The 20693-nt window shown below is 45.6% G+C and overlaps 1 protein-coding gene across 2 annotated transcripts; it reads left to right on the forward strand.

The window, feature by feature from the left end:
* The first annotated feature begins 16575 nt into the window (after nt 1-16575).
* On the forward strand, nt 16576-18626 carry LOC147113574 (fibroblast growth factor-binding protein 2-like). Of its 2 annotated transcripts, none has more exons than XM_085994815.1 (2): nt 16576-16658; nt 17465-18626. In XM_085994815.1, the coding sequence occupies exon 2, from the start codon at nt 17575-17577 to the stop codon at nt 18304-18306; it is 732 nt and encodes a 243-aa protein (XP_085850941.1). In that variant the 5' UTR covers nt 16576-16658; nt 17465-17574; the 3' UTR covers nt 18307-18626. The 2 variants fall into 2 exon arrangements, with proteins under 2 accessions (XP_085850941.1, XP_085850942.1); XM_085994816.1 differs by lacking the exon at nt 16576-16658 and adding an exon at nt 17294-17373.
* Nucleotides 18627-20693: the final 2067 nt, after the last annotated feature.

Here is a 20693-nt window from a genome sequence, read left to right on the forward strand (position 1 = left end):
AGGGTTCACGTCGTTCGGAGATCACGTCAGGTAAGTAGGTCGGGTTCTCTCTGTCTCCCCATTGCTGTGAATAGGTGACAGCTGCAAAAATGGTATGAAAGCTACCATTTCACAGCTGGTCACTGTCCAATGTCAAAAGCTTGAGCCTTCAGGACTTGGAAGACACTTTTGAGCTGTATGCAGTTTGGAAGTGTTTGGAGTAAACTCTCTATCCACTGTCACCTCCTTGGAGCAAGCTCTCTCACCATTGATAGATCGCTTCTGTCATCTCAACTTCAGCTGCCATCTATTCCAGCAACATCGGTGCCCTTGAAAAAATCTCACCTTGGTCCTCTGAATCCCTCCACAATCAGTCCCAACACCAACATTACCAGGCATACCAACATCACCAACAACACCAACCTTCTCCGCATTCACCTGATGCTGCACAAGAGATCAGCACCCGACAACATTGCTGGCATCACCATGGCCATATTTACTTCACTTCACGCTGTACACCCTGGCTGCCACATGATGTATCAGGTTAACACCACCCCACACCAGCACCGTAAAGCGTCCCTTCAATGTCCAAGCCATTCCTTTCACACTCATCAACTTTGCGGGGGTACCGTTATGTCTCACCATTCACTGCAACTTACTAAGACACTTCCAAAGGTGAGCACAGATCTGTACAATAAGGCAAAGTGTTGAAAATAAACATTTCCATGTTTAACAACACATTATCAGAAAACTTACATGAACATTGCATAAAACACCCAAGTGCCTACCCTTGTGTGTTGTTAGATAGTATGCTTGCAGTAGGATGAGGGTGAGTGTGAGGGGTGGCTATTGAGATGGGGAAGTGATAATGTAGATAGAGAGGAATGGGTGGAGGTGCAAGGTAAGTTGGTATGAGTAAAGATGTGCAGGAGTAGGGTAGGGAAGGCAGAGTTATGGTGATGTGATGAGTGTCACAGCAGGATGAGGTTGAGTGTGGCTTTGTAGTAACATTTTGTGATCTACTGAGATATCGAAAGGTTGGCGCCACTGCAGCCAGGTCCTCCTGACAACATCCCTGCTTTTGCCCTCCTGTGCAATGTGCAACCAGGTTGCGTTGGTGTCCTGGGGAGGTCTCTTCCACTCTTGGAAGGGAAGAGGACCTCCCTGCATGCTGTGACTCCCTCCATAAGCATATGGAGGGAGTCATGCGAGAGCTTGGGTGCAGCCGTGCACCTCTGTGCAGTACTTGTCAGTGTTTGTGCACCTCAATGCTATAGAACACTGACAGCACAACTGTCAAAATGAATGCAGCCGTGGTCCCTTTAAGGAAACTGGCTGATGACGCGTCATCACGCCATCAGACCTGCTTCCTTTTAATTGGCCGGCAACCCCGTAGGGCGGGCTTAACAAACCCAATTAATGGAAAATTCTTTTTGCAGAGCGGCTGCAGCCGGGAACAGGACTGGAACCCGCCAACCACCTCTCCCACCACGATCCCGCCTCCGCTGGCGAAATCACAGCCGTTGACTCTGTTTCTCTCTCCACAGATGCTGCCTGACTTGCTGAGTATTGCCAGCATTTTCTGTTTTTATTTCAGATTTCCAGCATCCGCAATATTTTGCTTTTGTATTGGTGAATAACCATCTGTTTCGTGCTGGTCATCGGAGGCTCAACAGTCGGAGAAACCTCCCGGGTCAGTGGTATGTTATTGACAGTTGCAGCAAGAACTGCAAATCCACCATGGGAAGTCAAAAGAAACAAAAAGAAATAGATCAGAAATAGTCCAGGCTCAATCTTTAGTCTGTGCTGATTTAGCTGGAATACTGGTAGGACTGGAATCTTAAGCAAGTTTTTTTTAAAGTGGTCAGTAAATTATATCTTTGAGTGTCAGTAAAGTGTGTAATTTTTTATATTGATGGTCAAACCACCATCACATCTAGGCTGCAGAAGGCCTATAGTAAACATCATAAATTACACTCCGGGTCCTGAAATACCTCGAGCAATGCCACCAGAGATCTATTAATGAGAATATGTTTATTCTCGTTTTCAAATCTGTGTTTGCTAGTTATATATCTTTTACTTTTAAGGTATTAAAACACACAAGACGATAAGGTTGTTTAATCAGTGTTTCGGCTCTAGCAAGCATTAGCAGCTAGAATGTAGACAGTAGACATAGGCTAAGAGGAGACTTAATAGAGGTTTGTAAAATGATGAAGGACAGACAGAATTAATAGGGAAGGACTATTTCTTCTGGTTGAGGAGTCAGTAATGGGGGTTCACTAGTTTAAAATCATCCCTAACAGTAAGGAGAGAGGTTAGGAAAAATGTATTTCTGCAGAGGGTTATTGGAGCATAGAATTCTTTGCCACAGAGACAGGCTGAGGCAAAAACCATTGCATCTTTTAAGAGAACATTGTATAAATATTTGAAGCAGAGAAAGATACAGAGCTATGAAGAGAGAGTAGGGCAGGGAGATTAGTTTTGGATTGCATTAGCAAAGAGCATGGCTTCCTTCTGTGCTGTAAACTTCTATAGTTATGTTTCTTTTTAATATAAAACCATTGATTTTTCATTTTCTACCAGACATTAGGGAGAAACAATACAAAATATAAACAAGGTCTATTTTGTGCAGAAAAGGGAGCAATCAAAAAAACTTTCATTTGTCCTATAATTTTGTGTTTAAACCTGCTTTTCTGTCATTAATGGGACCGGATTCCATTTTAACATTATTTTTAAATTAGGAAATAATAGAGATGTAGTCCACAGATATGGAATTTGTTGAAAAATCAGGAGAGGCTTATCCTCTCTATCTAGATGTGATCAGCATGGCAAGTGGAGAGAGGGAGGAATTTAAATTGCATTATTATTGCTCTATTTTTTGTAATTGCAATGGGCATTAATGACCATTGCCTCAGACAAATGTCATCGAGTCTGATTATTTTACAGCTACACATGTGTAAAATGTTTTTCGCTTCAAATATAAATTTTTTGACAGCTTTAGAAATCCTTGTGCATTTCACCTCAGAATGGGTGGACGTGGGTTAATCCTTTTACTTCCCACATGATATATTCCCCAGCTCAGTGAAGCTGTCAGCACATTAAAAATCTTTCCCACAGGAAGGGGAAATCAGAAGGAATGTTAGCTGGCACCATTTTCACGCAGAGTCGAATGGTAGATTCCAGCTTGATTGTGGCCGGCCAAGGAATAGATCACCTGCCCACATGGCTGTTTGGGGAGAGAACAATAACAAACAAAAAATGTATGAAAAGCACAATTCTTATGATCAATTGAATGCAGTTATAAAACTGAGTTCAACAGAAGAAGGAATCTTATTTTCTATGCCGATAATGGATACCTGGGAGTGAGCTACAAAGCAATAGCATACTTCAATAGTTTGGAAGATATATTTTAGGAACTTTATTCAAGCCACTTCAGTGTGTTACAGCTGTGAGCTCATTCAAAGACTGTTTTATATTCTTTATAATCAGAACATACTCCTGTGTTTTTTTGTTAATTACTGAGTATTTATCCTGTTTGAGATTTACCAATGAAGATGCTGCCTTCTGCTATCGCAACCCATGTCTCTCATATTGCTGCTAACCAGCATCTTTATCAACTTCCAAACCACTGAAGTATGTGGTTTCCCTGCATAAATTTGCCTTATGTGATGAGAAGAAGGGTTTTTCATTCTACATTTGGTCACATTTGTAGTAGCATCAGCTAACAGGAAGTGTTTGTTTTACTGAAAAATTATGCACTCTCTTTTAATGGGTTAACATTCTTATACTTATTTATTGCATTTTAATAAATAAATATTTCATTTTGACTGTCCAACAACTACGTTATAAAATTATCATTTATAGTGTATTTTGCTGCAATTTTTAATATGGTTTTAACTGAGAAACCAAGGTGAGAACTAAGGTCAGTCGTGCAGGACATCCGCACAATTGGAAACAATAAATGAGGAACGATCGTTTACTGTAACACAAAACATAGCCACTTGGTGGCCCTGTCTACCTGGACAAGCAATAGTCTCACAAAAGGAAAAAGCTCTATGGAATAAAGGGGGAGAAATTGGGTGAGTAGCGCCACCTGTTAGCACCTAAAGAGGCAGTCAGTGGCTGTAGCGCCACTGGCTGCGTCTCCCGCGATATTCAGTAGGGGCGCTAATGGTGGCGTTAGACATTTGCGCTGCGCCGCCACCGATGACGTCATCGGTGTGCGCAGCACCCCATTCATGCCCCGTTCGCGATATTTGGTAGCGAACGCCGCAGTTGCGCCGCTCGCTACCCGCGCCCGGTTCACGGGGCCTTACTGTGCCGGCAGTGGCGCAAGTTAAGGTGGAGGTGCGGGGCGGCCGCCTGCCAGCACCTCCGTCCCCGACCTCCTAACCACCCCCCCCCCCCCCCGCGGCAATGCCGGCTGTTTCCCGAGAGCCCGGCACTTCTCCTTGGTGCCGGGCTCATTTGCCGGCACTCGCAAGCGGGGATCGCGCTGTTGCAGGCACCTCCCCCTTAACAGTGGGAGGAAGGCCTGCAGTACCGCAGCGTGCCATGCTGCAACGTGTGGCGCTGCGGCACGTTGCACTGCGATATTCAGTTTCAGCGCCCTAAGAGGGACGCGGAGCGCCTCGAGCCTCACCCCGTGTCCCTCGAGGAGCAATGAAACTGAATATCTGACGATTGCTAAAGCCTCGAACGCTGCGCTAAATCCTGCGCTCAGGCGACTTTTGCGCCACTTTGGCGCCCCAACCCAATTTCTAGGCCAAAATATTTTATGTCACAAGCGGGTATCTAAAGTGAGAGTTGGATTTATGCTATTCCGTACTTCCTCATTTACACACTTTAATCAGGTGGTGAAGCTGTTACTATGCATACAAAACACTGATTCCAATGCTAGCTATAATAATGGGTCTTAATTTGCCCAAATCTCACTATAAAATAATAAAAAAATGTTAAAGTGCTTTCTGCACTTATGATATGGCCGAATTAAAATTATATACCAAATCTCAATGGCCCGGAATTTGTGGTTGTAATGATGTCAGCATTCGCCATCATTACTCTGTAAAACTGACAGCAACTTCTGGAGTCTGCACATGTGCATTTAAACACGGAAATCCTGAAGTTACTGTCATTGACACCCTGCTCCTCCACAAGGTACGCTGTTGAAGTCTTCCAGATGGAATCAATTAGAAATCGCTGAATTGACGTGAACTTCCACTTTTTACATTCTATTCTCGCTGTAAAAACCCTTGAAAAAATTAAGCCCTGTTGAATAAGGTGTAACTGGGTTTTTAATGGTGTACCAAGTCATAATTACTGCTGAACAACCTTTGGCCCTGAAAAACTAATTTTATATTTGAGAAATGTCAAATTTCTCTATTCCGTGATAAAAATTCCATTTATTTTTTAAATATTTGTTTTTAATTTTAAGTTATGATATTTCAGCTTCTACCTTAATCTCACGTATATGTCCCAATCTTTATTTCACTTTCTGTAAGATTATAAAAAGTGAATAATAAAACCTGCTTGTTACTTCCTGGTTTGCTGTTTGCGAGAATTCTTCAATATGATTGGTTGCTTAGCATCACTGTTGCTGGACTCCAGAGATCCCCTATAGGTGACACCAGAATGAAATTAATGCCGGGAAAAATTTAATCTATGCCAAAGAGCCCACTAAAAGTTTGTGGCCAGCTTTCTTCGAGGTCAACAGCGAGCACCATCACTTCACCGCTGACCACAAAATCTGGGCCAATAAAACTCTACATTGACTTTACAATTATATTTGTAACATATTTATGGCATAATCAGAATACTGCCTATTTGGATAATGCATCCAGTGTTTATCTTGCAAATGAATAAGACTAACTAGAATTGCATACAATTACATAGAATCTACAGCATAGAAACAGGCCATTCAGCCCAACTGGTCTATGTCAGTGTTTATACTCCACACGAGCCTCCTCCCACTCTAATTACCTCTTCCCACCCTGCCCCCATATCTCTCTATCCCCTTCTCCCTCATACATGCATCAAGCCTCTCCTTAATGCATCAATGCCATCTGTTTCAACAACTCCATGTGGCAGTGAGTTCCACATTCTCACTACACTCTGTGTAAAGTATTTCCTTTTAAATGTTTTATTTGATCTGTTAGTGGCTATCTAATATTTATGCCCCCTTGTTCTGGACTCACCACAAGGAGAAACAGTTTCTCCACATCCACTCTATTGAACCCTTTCATAATTTTAAAGACCTTTATCGGGCCTCCTCTTAGTCTACTCTTTTCCAAAGAATAGAACCCCAGCTTGTTCAATCCTTCCTGATAGTTGCATCCTCTCAATTCTGGTAACAGCCTTGAAAATCTTTTCTGGACTTTCTCCAGTGCTTCAATATCCTTTTTCGTAATATGCAGACCAGAACAGCACACAGTACCCCAAGTATGATCTAACGAAGATTCCATATAAATTTAACATTACTTCCCTGCTTTCGTACTCTATCCCTCTGGAAGTGAACCGCAGTACTCGACATTTTTCTTGGCCTTATCAACTTGTGTTGTTACTTTTAGTGATTTTTGTATCTGTATTCCCAGATTGCTTTGCTCCTCTACCCCATTTAGTTTCTTACTTTCTAAGAAATAAATGGCCTTCTTATTCCTCCTAACAAAATGAACCACCTCACACTTCAGTATATTGAATTTCATTTGCCATTTATCTGCCCACTTGTAAGCCTGTTTTTATGTGCAGTCCTCCACATTATTAGCTATACCCCAATTTGGTATCACCTGAAAGTCTATGTTTACTATATCCACTACATTGCCCTAATCTGTTACTTCTTTAGGGAATTCAATAAGGTTGATTAAACATGACCTTCCTTTTAGAAGTCCATGTGAACAATTTTTTATGTTCTCTGTTACTAGATGTTTTGGTATTTGATCTTTAAGCAAAGATTCTGGTATCTTTCGTACCACTGACACTAAGGTAACTGGTCTATAGTTCCCTGGGTTTGTTCTATTTCCCTTTTTGAGGATAGGATTTACATTTGCTGTTCTATAGATACACACACACACACTAGTGCCTCTGCTATCTCATTACTAGTTTATTTGATTGTCCATAGGTGAAATCCGGGGCCTCCTTAAGTTAGGCTAGTTTGTCTAGAATCTCCTTTCTTTCTATCCTAACTGTTGTAATATCCCTCTTAACTTCTTCTACTGTTGTAATTTCCTCTCTCTTAGCCTCTTCAGTGAAAACTGAAGCAATGTATCTATTCAGTATTCCTGTCATTTCAGCATCTCCTGTGAGATTATCTTGCTCATCCCTTAGTGGCCCCACACCTATCTTAATTCTCCTTTTGTTACTTATGTGCTGTAAGAAATTGGAAGAAATAACTTGAGACAAAAAAGTCTCTTCAGACTGGTGTTAGGATAATTGGATAGATGCTTAGAATTTGCTGATGTTCTTGGTTCCCTGCGGATGTTATAACATTCTGCACCATGGCAGTGACCTTGCTTCCAGACTCGCTGTCTGCTGTTTGTGTGCTAGAAAGGTTGTTGACTGTATCTTTGATTTGGCCAATCGAGGCCCAATGCCTATGTTTCTTCCATTATTCTAATAACCATATTATAATGCTAAGTTAGGAGTTTGACTTTGTTTAACAAAGCTGCTTTAAAATGCATAAGTTAATTAAGTATAAGGACATAGAATAGAAAACATCTTTGGGAATTGAATGATTCATTCCATAGTACAATAGTCTGATGAACAGCGTGAACATAAATAACTGATAACAAGCAGCTACGAACATCTGAAGGCCGAGAATGGCTGAGAATGTCTGACTCCAAACTTGGGAGGATAAGCACGGGAGAGATAGTAGGAAATCATTTGAAAGTATAAACAGGAAAGACATGTGAAGGGGAGGGTTTTCATCCGAAAGTTGAGACAAAGAACTCGACATACCATTGGGCACCTTGGTTTAGGAAGAGCCCTTACAGGTTAGATAGTCCTGTCCATAATCTATGCTAGGACCACCCCTAAAAAGAGAATAAAAGTGATATCTAAAGAGCCTTTAACACAGACGATGAAGGGAAGAGCTGTTCGCACATGCCAGCCACCTGTCCGATCAGGACCAATACCAGCTGCTTGTCACGGTCGTATGTCTATCTTGATTGCGTGTTGTACTTAACTTAAACTGCCGCTCCTTAATAAAGCGACCTATGACTCCTAAGACCCTTTGGGTAATCTGTGTGTGACCTGTGATCCAAATCTTACAGTGCCTATAGAATACTTTACTAGTTCTTTTTATATGTTTTGATATTTTTATTTCATTATTCCTCTTTGCCTTCTTAATTGTCTTTTTATCCTCTTTCCTAAGACCATCATATTCTGTTTTGTTATCCTCTCCTTTGTTGTTTATGTACTTTATGACTTTTTCTCATTTACTAACTAATATACTTCTATAAGGTCACCTTTGCCATCTCCTTTCACGGCTGAAAAGCTCAGGTTTCTCCAGCTTTTCCTTCCTACATTGGGGATCTGCCTTGCAACTCTTCCCTGAACCGCCTCAAGAGCTTAACTATCTACCTTATGTCTCAGTGACCAGAACCAGATAAGTACTTGTTACAAATTCAGGTCTGCCATAGATAGCTTCTTGGGTTCAGTGGTGCCAGTCACTCTCATAAGCAATCTGAGACCGTTACTTTTATTCGCACTGCCCTCTACCAACTTGTACCATAACGTAACCTGGGAGTGTAATGACAGAACCCACTTGTGACCTGAACCAGGTATGTGTCTCTTTCGCATATGCACTTCGTCAATCTCTCCAAAGGCGGACAGTTTTAATAACACAAAATAATGAACATACTATGCTTCCCCACATTAGTGAGTCATCTTATCTGGGTCAACAGAATTCCATCCTTTAGCCCAGGGCCAGACTTCCACTTCCAGCAGTCTCCTGGCATGTTCCAACCTGACTTGAGTGTCCACTTTTAGTCATAACTGACCAAGCCCACCCAAGAGCCACCAGCCTAATCTGGCAATGAGCCCTACTGAGTTCAAATGAATAAAATTGTCACAGCAGCAACGAATGTGAATAATCACTGGAGTGTTAAAATGTCATTGTCTGCTTCGGGCAATCTGAATGCTAATCTACACCTCTGACCCCCCAATGCCCCCAGTCCTGCTGACTTATGAATGTAATTCCTTGAGAGCTAAAATCAGTAGTAGCATTTTTAACACGCACTACACAAATGGCCCCCTTGTGCTGGCATAATCTGAAATCCCAAAACAGGACAATACGCAAGGTATGGGTTGTAGTTTGCACACCTTTACCCTTTGACATCTATTGAGTGATCAAATCTGTCAATTATATTTGTGGTAAACCACGTTCACTATCGTATCACTGTTAGTAGTTAGCACTGTTCACCACTGTTCGTTATAACTGTATCACTGACCACTATTGTATCACGGTACGAGGTCGCCTCTTGCCACACTGCTATACCTGGGATGACCACCGCCGACTCCGCCTTGGCTCCACCCACCAGGCCAGGTATAAAGGTGAGCGACTGACTGGTATTCCTCCTGCTTGGATCGGATCACCCACGAGAGTGGGCTCTGTTATTTAGTCAATAAAAACCTTTAGTCACCTTCGTAACTCTTCGCCTTTTATTGGAGGAATTGATAGGTATATCAATTTTATTGACTAAATTTAATGATGTCCGACAACGAGTCACAACCGGCGGAGGAGCCACCAGCGCAGCTCCCAGGAGCACAGCCACACCAGCCAGCTTGGCTGCGAGCCCTCAGACCGCCGTACCTGGACCTGAACCCACGAGCAGCAAACTCAGCCGCAGACTTTAAACACTGGCTGGTCTGCTTCGAATCATACCTGAGAGAATCCAGCGTCCCTCAGGCATCCAAACTAAGTGTCCTGCAGGCGCAACTGAGCCCGAGAGTATACACTCTCATCGAGGACATGACTACCTACGAGACCGCCATCAACCTGCTGAAACAGAAGTACCGGACCCCGGTAAACTACATGTACGCTAGGCACCTCCTAAGATCACGGCCGCAACAGCCAGGAGAATCAGTAGCCGAATTCTCACAGGCGCTATATGCACTCGCCAGGAACTGTGACTTTAAATCGGTGTCGGCAGCCGAAAATACTGAAGATAATATCCGCGACGCATTCCTGAAAGGCCTACGGTCCGAGTACTCACGGCAAAGACTGCTGGAAGCTAAAGACCTCAGCATGGAAAAAGCTGAAGCCCTCGCTATCTCCCTGGAAGTGGCCCACCAAGATCAGGAAGCATTCACCAGGTACTGCTCGCGACCCTGGGACTCGGGCCCGACCCCTACCACAGCACCCTTCCCAGCGCCGCCCCCGGGACCTACCTCTGCGTCGGCGTCCCGGACCCGACCGGCCCCGCCACCCCCGGCACCGGCCCCGACATCGGGCATCCGCGATCGGGCCGCCGGCTGTTTTTTTTGTGGCCAGGAGAAGCACCCGAGGTCGCGCTGCCCAGCCAAGAACTCCACATGCAGAACCTGCCTGAAGAAAGGCCACTTCTCCAAGGCCTGCAGGAGCGGATCCTCAGAGGCCAGCAGTGCCGCATGCGAACTATGGGGGCGGCCATCTTCGTTTAGGGCAACTGAGGCCAGCATCCCCACACATGAGTCATGGGGGTGGCCATCTTTGTTTAGGGCAACTGAGGCCAGCATCCCCACACATGAGTCATGGGGGCGGCCATCTTTGATTAAGGCAACCGACCCCAATAGTGCCTCATGTGAGCTACGGGGGCAGCCATCTTCTCCGTCATTTTGCCCTACCTCGTGGGAGACGCCATTTTACTCACCACGCCCGACCGCCTCGCCCGCAGATGACAACGACTCGCTCAGCTACACACTAGCTTCCGTCACCCTGGACCAAGCCCGCCCGCACCATCTGTCCAAGTCAATGATGGACATCAAAGTGAACGGCCACGCCACGACCTGCCTGTTCGACAGCGGAAGCACGGAGAGCTTCATCCACCCAGACACGGTGAGCCACTACTCCCTCTCTGTCCTACCAACGCGCAGCCGAATCTCGATGGCATCGAGGTCCCACGCCACGGACATCAGCGGCTACTGTGTCGTGACCCTGTCGGTTAAGGGCACGGAGTATAAAAACTTTAAACTCCTCGTCCTCCCCCATCTCTGCGCTGCCGTCCTACTAGGGCTGGACTTCCAATCCCACCTCCAAAGCGTAACCCTAGCATACGGTGGACCCCTCCCCCCACTCACAGTCAACAACCAGCAAATGTTAAACCGCCCACCGCGTAACACCTGCAGCCTCTCCACCCTCAAGGTCCCGCCACCCTCTCTGTTTGCTAACCTTACCCCTGACTGCAAACCCGTCGCTACCAAGAGCAGGCGGTATAGCGCCGGGGACAGAGCCTTCATTAGCTCTGAGGTGCGGCGCCTCCTGAAAGAGGGCATTATCGAGGGGAGCAGCAGCCCCTGGCGTGCCCAGGTCGTAGTCGTAAAGACCGGCGATAAAAACCGCCTGGTCATCGACTACAGCCAGACCATAAACAGATATACCCAGCTGGACGCATACCCCCTCCCCCGCATATCTGACATGGTCAATCAGATTGCACAGTATAAAGTATTCTCGACCATCGACCTGAAGTCGGCCTACCACCAACTCCCTATCCACCCTGAGGACCGCCAGTATACCGCCTTCGAGGCGAATGGGCGCCTATACCACTTCCTTAGGGTCCCCTTCGGTGTCACTAATGGGGTCTCGGTCTTCCAAAGGGAGATGGACCAGATGGTTGACCAGAACGAACTGCAGGCTACATTCCCCTACCTAGATAACGTCACTATCTGCGGCCGCGACCGGCAGGAACATGACGCGAATCTGGAGAAATTCCTCCGTACGGCCCAACGGCTGAACCTCACCTACAATAAGGAGAAATGCGTGTTTAACACCACACGCCTTGCCATCCTCGGCTGCGTAGTGGAGAACGGAATCATCGGCCCCGACCCAGAAAGAATGCGCCCCCTCATGGAGCTACCCCTCCCCCACTGCCCTAAAGCACTTAGGAGAACCCTGGGGCTTTTCGCCTACTATGCCCAATGGGTACCCAATTACGCGGACAAAGCCAGACCCCTCCTGAAAGCCACTTCCTTCCCCCTCACGGAGGAGGCGTGCGCGGCCTTCTCCCTCATTAAGGGAGACATAGCCAAGGCCACGATGCACGCAGTGGACGAGTCCATCCCCTTCCAGGTGGAGAGCGACGCATCCGACTTCGCCTTAGCCGCCACCCTAAACCAGGAGGGGAGGCCAGTGGCCTTCTTCTCAAGGACCCTACAGGGCCCCGAGATCCGACATTCGTCGGTCGAGAAAGAGGCCCAGGCGATCGTGGAGGCAGTACGGCGCTGGAGGCACTACCTGGCAGGCAAACGATTTACCCTCCTCACCGACCAGCGTTCGGTGGCTTTCATGTTTAATAACAAGCTGAAGGGCAAAATCAAGAATGACAAGATTTTGAGATGGAGAATCGAGCTCTCCACCTACGATTATGAGATCTTGTACCGGCCAGGCAAGCTGAACGAATCCCCTGATGCCCTTTCACGAATGACATGCGCCAGCGCGCATATCGATAGGCTTCAGACCCTCCACGACCAGCTCTGCCACCCCGGAGTCACCAGACTCTACCATTTCATTAAGGCCCGCAACCTGACCTACTCCATCGAGGAGGTCAGGACCATGACCAGGAACTGCCAGACCTGTGCGGAGTGCAAACCGCACTTCTATAGGCCGGACCGAGCAAGCCTGATCAAGGCCACCCGCCCCTTCGAGCGCCTGAGCATCGACTTTAAGGGGCCCCTCCCGTCCTCTGACCGTAATGTGTACTTCCTCAACATCGTTGATGAGTACTCCCGTTTCCCCTTTGCCTTCCCCTGCCCCGACATGACCAGTAGCACGGTCATCAAGTGCCTGAATGCCCTCTTCGCCTTGTTCGGGTTCCCGAACTATATACACAGCGACCGGGGCTCCTCCTTCATGAGCGAGGAACTCCGGCAATTCCTCCTAGAGAGAGGTATTGCAGCAAGCAGGACCACCAGCTACAACCCCAGAGGTAACGGTCAGGTGGAAAGAGAGAACGCGACGGTATGGAAGGCCGTCCTCTTAGCCTTAAAGTCTAAGGGCCTCCCAACCTCCCGCTGGCAAGAAGTCCTCCCGACAGCGCTGCACTCCATCCGGTCATTACTTTGCACGGCCACTAACACCACCCCCCATGAACGAATGTTCGTTTTCCCCAGGAAGTCGACTACGGGAACCACTCTACCAACCTGGCTGACCGCCCCGGGGCCGGTCTGGCTGCGGAAACACGTGAGGGCCCATAAAACGGACCCCCTGGTCGAGAGGGTGAACCTCCTGCACGCCAACCCCCAGTACGCCTACGTGGCGTACCCAGACGGGCGGGAGGACACTGTCTCCCTACGAGACCTCGCACCCTCAGCCGATCCGGAAACACCGCCACCACCCCCCCCAACCCCAGCCCAGGTAGACGGCATGCCGGAACCCCACGAGCCCTCGCCGACCACGCAAACACCAGCATCAACACCGGATAAGGCACCAGCACCGGATAAGGCAACACCACCGCTGCGGCGATCGGAGAGGCTTACGAAGCCTCCGGACAGACTGACCTACCAGAATTGGTAGTACACTTCACCCCGCCGGACTTAATTCTAAACAAGGGGTGAATGTGGTAAACCACGTTCACTATCGTATCACTGTTAGTAGTTAGCACTGTTCACCACTGTTCGTTATAACTGTATCACTGACCACTATTGTATCACGGTACGAGGTCGCCTCTTGCCACACTGCTATACCTGGGATGACCACCGCCGACTCCGCCTTGGCTCCACCCACCAGGCCAGGTATAAAGGTGAGCGACTGACTGGTATTCCTCCTGCTTGGATCGGATCACCCACGAGAGTGGGCTCTGTTATTTAGTCAATAAAAACCTTTAGTCACCTTCGTAACTCTTCGCCTTTTATTGGAGGAATTGATAGGTATATCAATATTGTGATCACTACTCCCTAGATGTTCTCCCACACTTACTTCTCTTATCTGCTCTGGTTCATTTCCCGTTACTAACTACTTGTATTGGTATCACCTTGGTTTTTGGTTCTTCTCAATCATTGTACCTAACGCTAAAGCACTGAACATCCTCTCTACATTTCAGGAAGACTGGGCCAGCACACTGAGAGCTAAAAGTTGTACATAATAGATTACCAAAATGTTACCGCTCATCGTCTGTTACATTTTAGAGCAAAAATCATTGAGCAGAATAAAAGAGAAAGGGAAAAGAGGATACAGAGCTGACCCCAGTCATCACTTCAGAGTTGCGAGATGTTTTTATGCTTATTTTGTTGCTTGAGAAATTTGTGAGTTGAGGAAGTTCTGAGATTTTTATATAACCATTGAGTCTTTAAATGGACAGAGTTGTGCTTTAGAAGAGTTTTAAAGTAGCATCAGTTCCCAAAACAGCCAGAAACCTGGCCCCAAATCTCTGCTACATGTAACGATTAATGGAGAAGGAAGGTTTAGGGGTAGTACTTTTTGTTCAGGATGCTCCCTATTTTTGTAGAAAAAAATCATATTCTCCCCAAATATTTCTTTGACCTTTTTAAAAAAACATTTTATTATCGACATAACGAGTGGGGTCCATGGTGTCTACAAACAGTCCCAGAACTTTGGATAAACACTGCAGCTTCCTTGCTTTGTCCAAAAATTAGTTTACACTGGTTGTGCCCTCTGCCTGCCCTGAAGTTGTGCCCTGCTGTTTGCAATGGAGTCATTCCAAGAAACTGCACCAGTTTTACATCACTTCAGAGGGCTAGCAGAAAATCAACATTTAAAAAAAAAAGTTTAATATCTGATAAAAGAATTATTTACTTCTATAGAAAGGGGAGTACTTCAAACAGAAAGTAGCCCCCTTTACACTAATTCAGCAGCCAGTGCATAGTTAATTCTTCATTAATTAGCAGCACCTACTCTCTGTCACGTGTGTTGTGTATACATGCAACCAGTGTAAGCAAGTTTTTGAGCAGTCTCTGATGGGCATGGAAAGCTAAAAGTGTTTATCCAAAGTTCTGGGACTGTTTGTAGACTGAAAATAGTGAGACAAGTTTGCACTGCAGCACATTTCCACTGCACCAATGTGAATATTTCAATGCAGCTTTCACATGTTTGCTAATCTTTGAATATGTTTTCAATAGAGCAGAAACATGATTAATAATACAATCACTTCATTGTATACTCTTTTACATACTAGTTTGAAATTACATACGCCCTAGAGCAATGAAAAGTGTGAGAAAAACGACCACACCTTAACTTCCTAGGGCAAAAACGCTTTCCATAGGCTCCGAGAGAGACTTTGGCATGGACCACCCCCATCCTTAACTTTGAAGCAGGCTGTGTGGAGGGAGGCCACATATGAGGAGAAAAGAGAGAGAGAATGTGTTCCTTCCAGCTCCTTCCAGAACTTTGACTCTTCACATTTAATCGGTACCATAAATTTGTGTTAGGATGTGGGTTAATGCACCTTTTATTGAGCAGCAGATATATGGGACAGGAGTGGTACCCCAAGATTTATATCCTGCAAATTAACACCAGTAAATGGGCACTGACTCTTTTATACAAGAAATTTTCTCAGGCATCAATTTCTGCCCAATCTGTTTAGGTCAGTCCACATAGAGATTGATTAGCCGGGACAATCTGATAAATGGGAGGTTATCATTTCCATCAGGGTATTCCTATCAACAGGTTTTAAGTGCTTTTTACCAATATGTGTATTCTACTTGCCAGGTACACCAACTATCATCAGGGACCTATACTGACCTTCGCAATATCACTACACAGGCTCCATGTTGGTAACTAGAGGTATTTAAGATCGCAGGGGGTGTGTTATGTGTAATGAAATCGTAAACGTGCTCTTTATAAACATGTACACACAATTGTTCTGCAAATTTGCCGACAACCTCTATTCTGCCGATCTTATTTACACTCTAACTGGGATGCTTTCAATACACTAAGTGCTGAAAAAAACATACAATCCCTTACTCTGATTCCTTGGGAAACATAAAAGTAGTAAGATCGTGAGATTGAACTTGTCGATCGGATGTGACCTTGAACTTAACCGCTAAGTTTAAACTTACATTCAGTATATTTACTTCCTGTTTTAACAAACCATAACATCTTTTTGAACACCTTTTGCACTGAGAGCCATTCACGGTTATAATCGCATTATAGTGTACCGCATCATACAGAAAAAACAATCGCTGAATTGCATAACATTGTCTCTGATTCTTTGAGTCCAATGAGTCTGATTAAATAAACACAGCTTTCCTACGTTTACGTTGAAAAATCGTCTACACGTCCCGAAAACTTGGGGGAATTGCCTTTCTGTAGGGAAAAGTTTGACTTTTTCCATTCAGAGGTGATGAGAGTGTCTGTAGAATTATAGAAGATGTGTTGAGTGGGACTGGCGGGAGTGAGGGGGGGGGGGAGTGGTTTCGGGGGAGTTCTGTCCAATCAGCAATGCATTCAGCCGCTACTCTTGTCCAGCCGGCACTCACTGATAGTGGGACCGCGGCTCTGAGCCCCACTCACAGGGCAACTTACTGCTTGGACGGTGAGTAAACACACTCTGGGGCACCCGAGAACGATCTATTTGGTTTGCAATGATGCCGTTTGAAGTTGACGATAAGATTTCACTAGTTTCCGAACGTAATTGTTCAACTTTTCGAGCATCTTGTTAAAGGTTTCGCATTATTTTTTTTTTAAAGGGAAATAAAGTAACGACTAAAAGAAACTTACTAATCAATTTGTTTAAGTACGGGACTGTGAGACTGCGATAGTCAGGGTGAAAATTGTATGGTGGGCTTCACTCAGCAAATCCTGATCAGTCAGGTTCTGCATTACTTGTGGGGTGAAAGATTTCCCCCAGTTTATTTTCCCCCAAGTAATGAGATGGTGGCTTGCTTTAGATGCACCATCAGAGATCTGACCAGACTCCCCATCTGGCTCCACCTTCCTGACTGGGCAACTGACAGATAAATGCCGAGAACCACGATTTTAAAATGATTGTGACAAATGTACCATTTCTGTTACTCTCCAACTGTTGGTCGAGGCATGCCCCAGTGTTCCGTGTACATCGTCACGTAATCTGCCCAATGTTTTGCCGGCAAGGGGAGGCGGCAATGTATCCAGAATTTGTCCCCCGCTCTCAATACAAGCATACTCCCAGTCACCAAATCCTTTTACTTTCAAACAATGCTCCACAATATAAGTGCAATTGGAGCTAAAATTGGTGCATGGTTCAAACTTAAACAGACTTGAACCAAAAGGTTTGAGTCATTATCCGATCATATAAATTCTATTAGTAAAGAAATTGTATTGTCTACATGTTTATATTAAAGTGCAATGTTTCTCTCTTAGGGGATTATTATTTGAACAGAAAACATCACATTCGTCTCTCGCACTCGGACGGATCACTAAGTTCGGTCGCTTCCTGGATCCCAGCTCTTAAATAAGAAGGAGCCGATGATATGAAGCTCTTTTGCGTGTTACCCCTGTTTCTCTTCCTGCTGTGCCTCCTCTCGTCTCCAGGAGAAGGGGCGAAAAGCGGAGATGGCAACCAGCAGGTAAATCGGCCGAGTAAAAAGCGAAAAGGCAAATCCTTGCCAACCAAAGGAGCGCTGACCACAAAGGATAGCCACGCGTGTTCCTGGGACATCACGGGGGAGGAAGAGTTAACTCTTCAGGTCAGCTGCAGTTACCCAGGCGGCAGCTACTGGTGCAAGTACACGGGGAGGCCGCAGACCTGCCCCACTTACAACACCAAAGCTGGCCAGTACTGGAAACAAGTCATTGGCAAAGTGAAGAGGAAGAAACACGCCTGCGAGGGAGAGAAAACTTTAAAGACGAGGCTCTGCAAAAAGGGTCCAGCGGAATCGCAGTTGAAACTGAAGGAAAAGAGCTTGGACCCAAGCAAGAGGGCGGACAAAGTTCATTTAAAGGGGACTGGACGCAAGAAGGGCTTCGTGAAAGTGCCGACCGAGAAGGCCACCGTGTTGGACCAAGTTGACTCCACCGAGAAACCCTTTAAAAAGGACGGGAAAACTTCCAAAGCCTCCGAATCTATGAAAAGCGAGGAGCCAAGCACATTGAGTGAAATGAATGCTGATCGCCCAGAGTTGCAGGAGGAGCTGTCCCAGGCTTACTGTGCTGAGAAGTGGCATTCGCTCTGCTCATTCTTAGTGAACTTGTGGAATGGCTAGTTAAACACATGCGCTGTCTTTACACACAGCAGACCTAGTGTCCAGCCTCAGGTGTGTCCAGAAGAAACACCGACTTTCTCCAGAATGATTAACATTAATTAATAAAGACCAGAAAAAAAGGAACTTCGGATCCAATCTCCTAATACAACTGACTCTTCGAATACTAAACAGACTTACAGTATCAAGCGAAACGCCTTTAAATGGCGAGTTTTAAACATTATCTTTATGGATTTAATCATTTAACATTTAAATAAAATGTTCTTTGTTTTGTATTTTTTACTTAATTTGTAAGACATAACATTAAAGATCAGTGAAAGCTCGTTTGCGTTATTCTGCCTGGTTGCCTTAACATTGTCTGGAACTTGTGATATGGATCATTAATCAGAAGGGGATGGAGGTGTGATAGTAAAATATGGAGCTGTATTAACATGCTGGGCTGATCGATAACTCAGGTGAGATGTGGAAATGAATTAACTCGTTAAATCACATTTCATCCCGGCCCATTACAAATCCTATTTGTTTGTGTTTAGTGTTTTATTTGAAAGGATGAACTTATTTTTGGTGGGAATCTAATGCACGCATGTGAAGAGGATGTCGATTTGATCTCGCCCAGTGTGAGCACTCACCGTCTGTAGCAGACTTCATAATTTCAGCAGAAGCTTTAGCTGCCATTCTGTCACCACTGTTTGATTCGATGCAAATGCCTTCGGCTCTGCATCGACGACAAAGTGCTGGTGCAGAACCGGGAATCGTTTCCCGATCTGGCTCCCGAGTCGCTTCCCGATCTGGCTCCTGAGTCTCTCTCTCGCTTAGGCAGTTCCTCAGAACCGAGGATGACTTGCTTCCAAATTAAAAATGAGTTCGCAGGTGACTGATGAGTCCAATGTGGGTCCTACAGTCTCTATCACAGGTGGGGCAGACAGTGGTTGAAGGGGTGGGTGGGTGGGGTGCTTGGGTTGACGTGCGCTCCTTGCGCTGCCTGCGCTTGGCTTCTGCTTGCTCCCGGCGAAGAGACTCAAGGTGTTCGGCGCCTTCCCGGATGCTTCTCCTCCACTTTGTGTGGTCTTGGGCCAGGGATTGCCAGGTGTCGGTGGGGATGTTACACTTTTTCAAGGAGGTTTTGAGGGTGTCCTTGAAGCGTTTCCTCTGCCCACCTGGGGCTCTCTTGCCGTGCCAGAGCTCCGAATAGAGCGCTTGTTTTGGGAGTCTCGTATCGGGCACGGAGTGCACTGAAGCTGGGAGCGGAGACCAATTCTGCCAGGAAATCTCACGCCATCTTCGTGCTGGATGTCATGTAACTCCACAGTCTAAAGGAGCCAGGATACAGTATTCCTTTGGACATTCTGAAAACCTTTTCAACTTTTTTGTGGAATATTTAAAAATGCTGTTAGATGCACATTCTCTCAGGTAAACATTAGAAAATGACCACTGAAGGAAGGAAAAGAAAGACTTGCATTTATATAGGCCTTTCATGACCTCAGGATGTCCCAAAGCGCTTTACAACCAATTAAGTATTTTTTGAAGTGTAGTCACTATTGTAATGTGGGAAAGAAGGCAGCCAATCTGCACACAGCGAGCTCCCACAAACAACAATGAAATAAATGACCAGATAATCGGTTTTAGATGTTGCTTGAGGGATACATATTGGGGAGGACAGGAGAACTCCTCCACTCTTCTTCAAATAGTGCTATGGGATCTTTTGCAGCCACCTGAGAGGGCCTTGGTTTAACGCCTCATCTGAAAAATGGCGAGAGACGAAAGCACTGCACATACATACACGCACGCATGCTTTCAGCGGTCTCAATACAAGGTGAGCTGGCAGTGCAACTCAGATCTGACAGAGTTACTCGCCTCTCTTTAGTCGAGGGCAGCAGGCGAAGTGATGTATAAATAACCTGCTGTACTTTCTACAAATAACCTCCAAAGTCACTCTGTCAAAGGCAAAGCAGCGATTAGCAAGCACTTTGAAGATGTTTTGGCGGTGACAAAATAATTTGCTATGTCACTGGGAATATTTGTGTTATAAATAGAGGGTAATAATGAGCAGCATTACATCCTGTGGGTGGGCTAACATTTCTAACTGTTACCCTTAGTGCCATGGGCCTGATAGAGATCATGGGTCAGATTTTGCTGAAAAAAGTAATGGTATATCTGAATAACGCACGCCATTGTTAGTGCCCAAATCGATCAGCAACTTGTGGCAAGGAAGAGATACCCAATGAATTGCAAATTGCCACAAGTTGCTGGCCGATTTATGCTATTCCGCCATTAGCTTCGTGAAAACGGCACCTCGCTCTTAACTTCCCTGTGATTTTCATGAAGATGCTGCATTTGCACATTAATTGCCCATTAAACTCACCACAGAAAGATAAGCCTAATAATTAACA

Source organism: Somniosus microcephalus, chromosome 8 (assembly GCF_052327205.1).
Source record: "Somniosus microcephalus isolate GS21.2 chromosome 8, FLI_Smic_1.0, whole genome shotgun sequence".
NCBI classification, from domain to species: Eukaryota; Metazoa; Chordata; class Chondrichthyes; order Squaliformes; family Somniosidae; genus Somniosus; species Somniosus microcephalus.

Excerpts from the sequence above, each read along its gene's own strand:
- LOC147113574 (XM_085994815.1), top strand. The coding sequence starts at position 17,575 with ATGAAGCTCTTTTGCGTGTTACCCCTGTTTCTCTTCCTGCTGTGCCTC.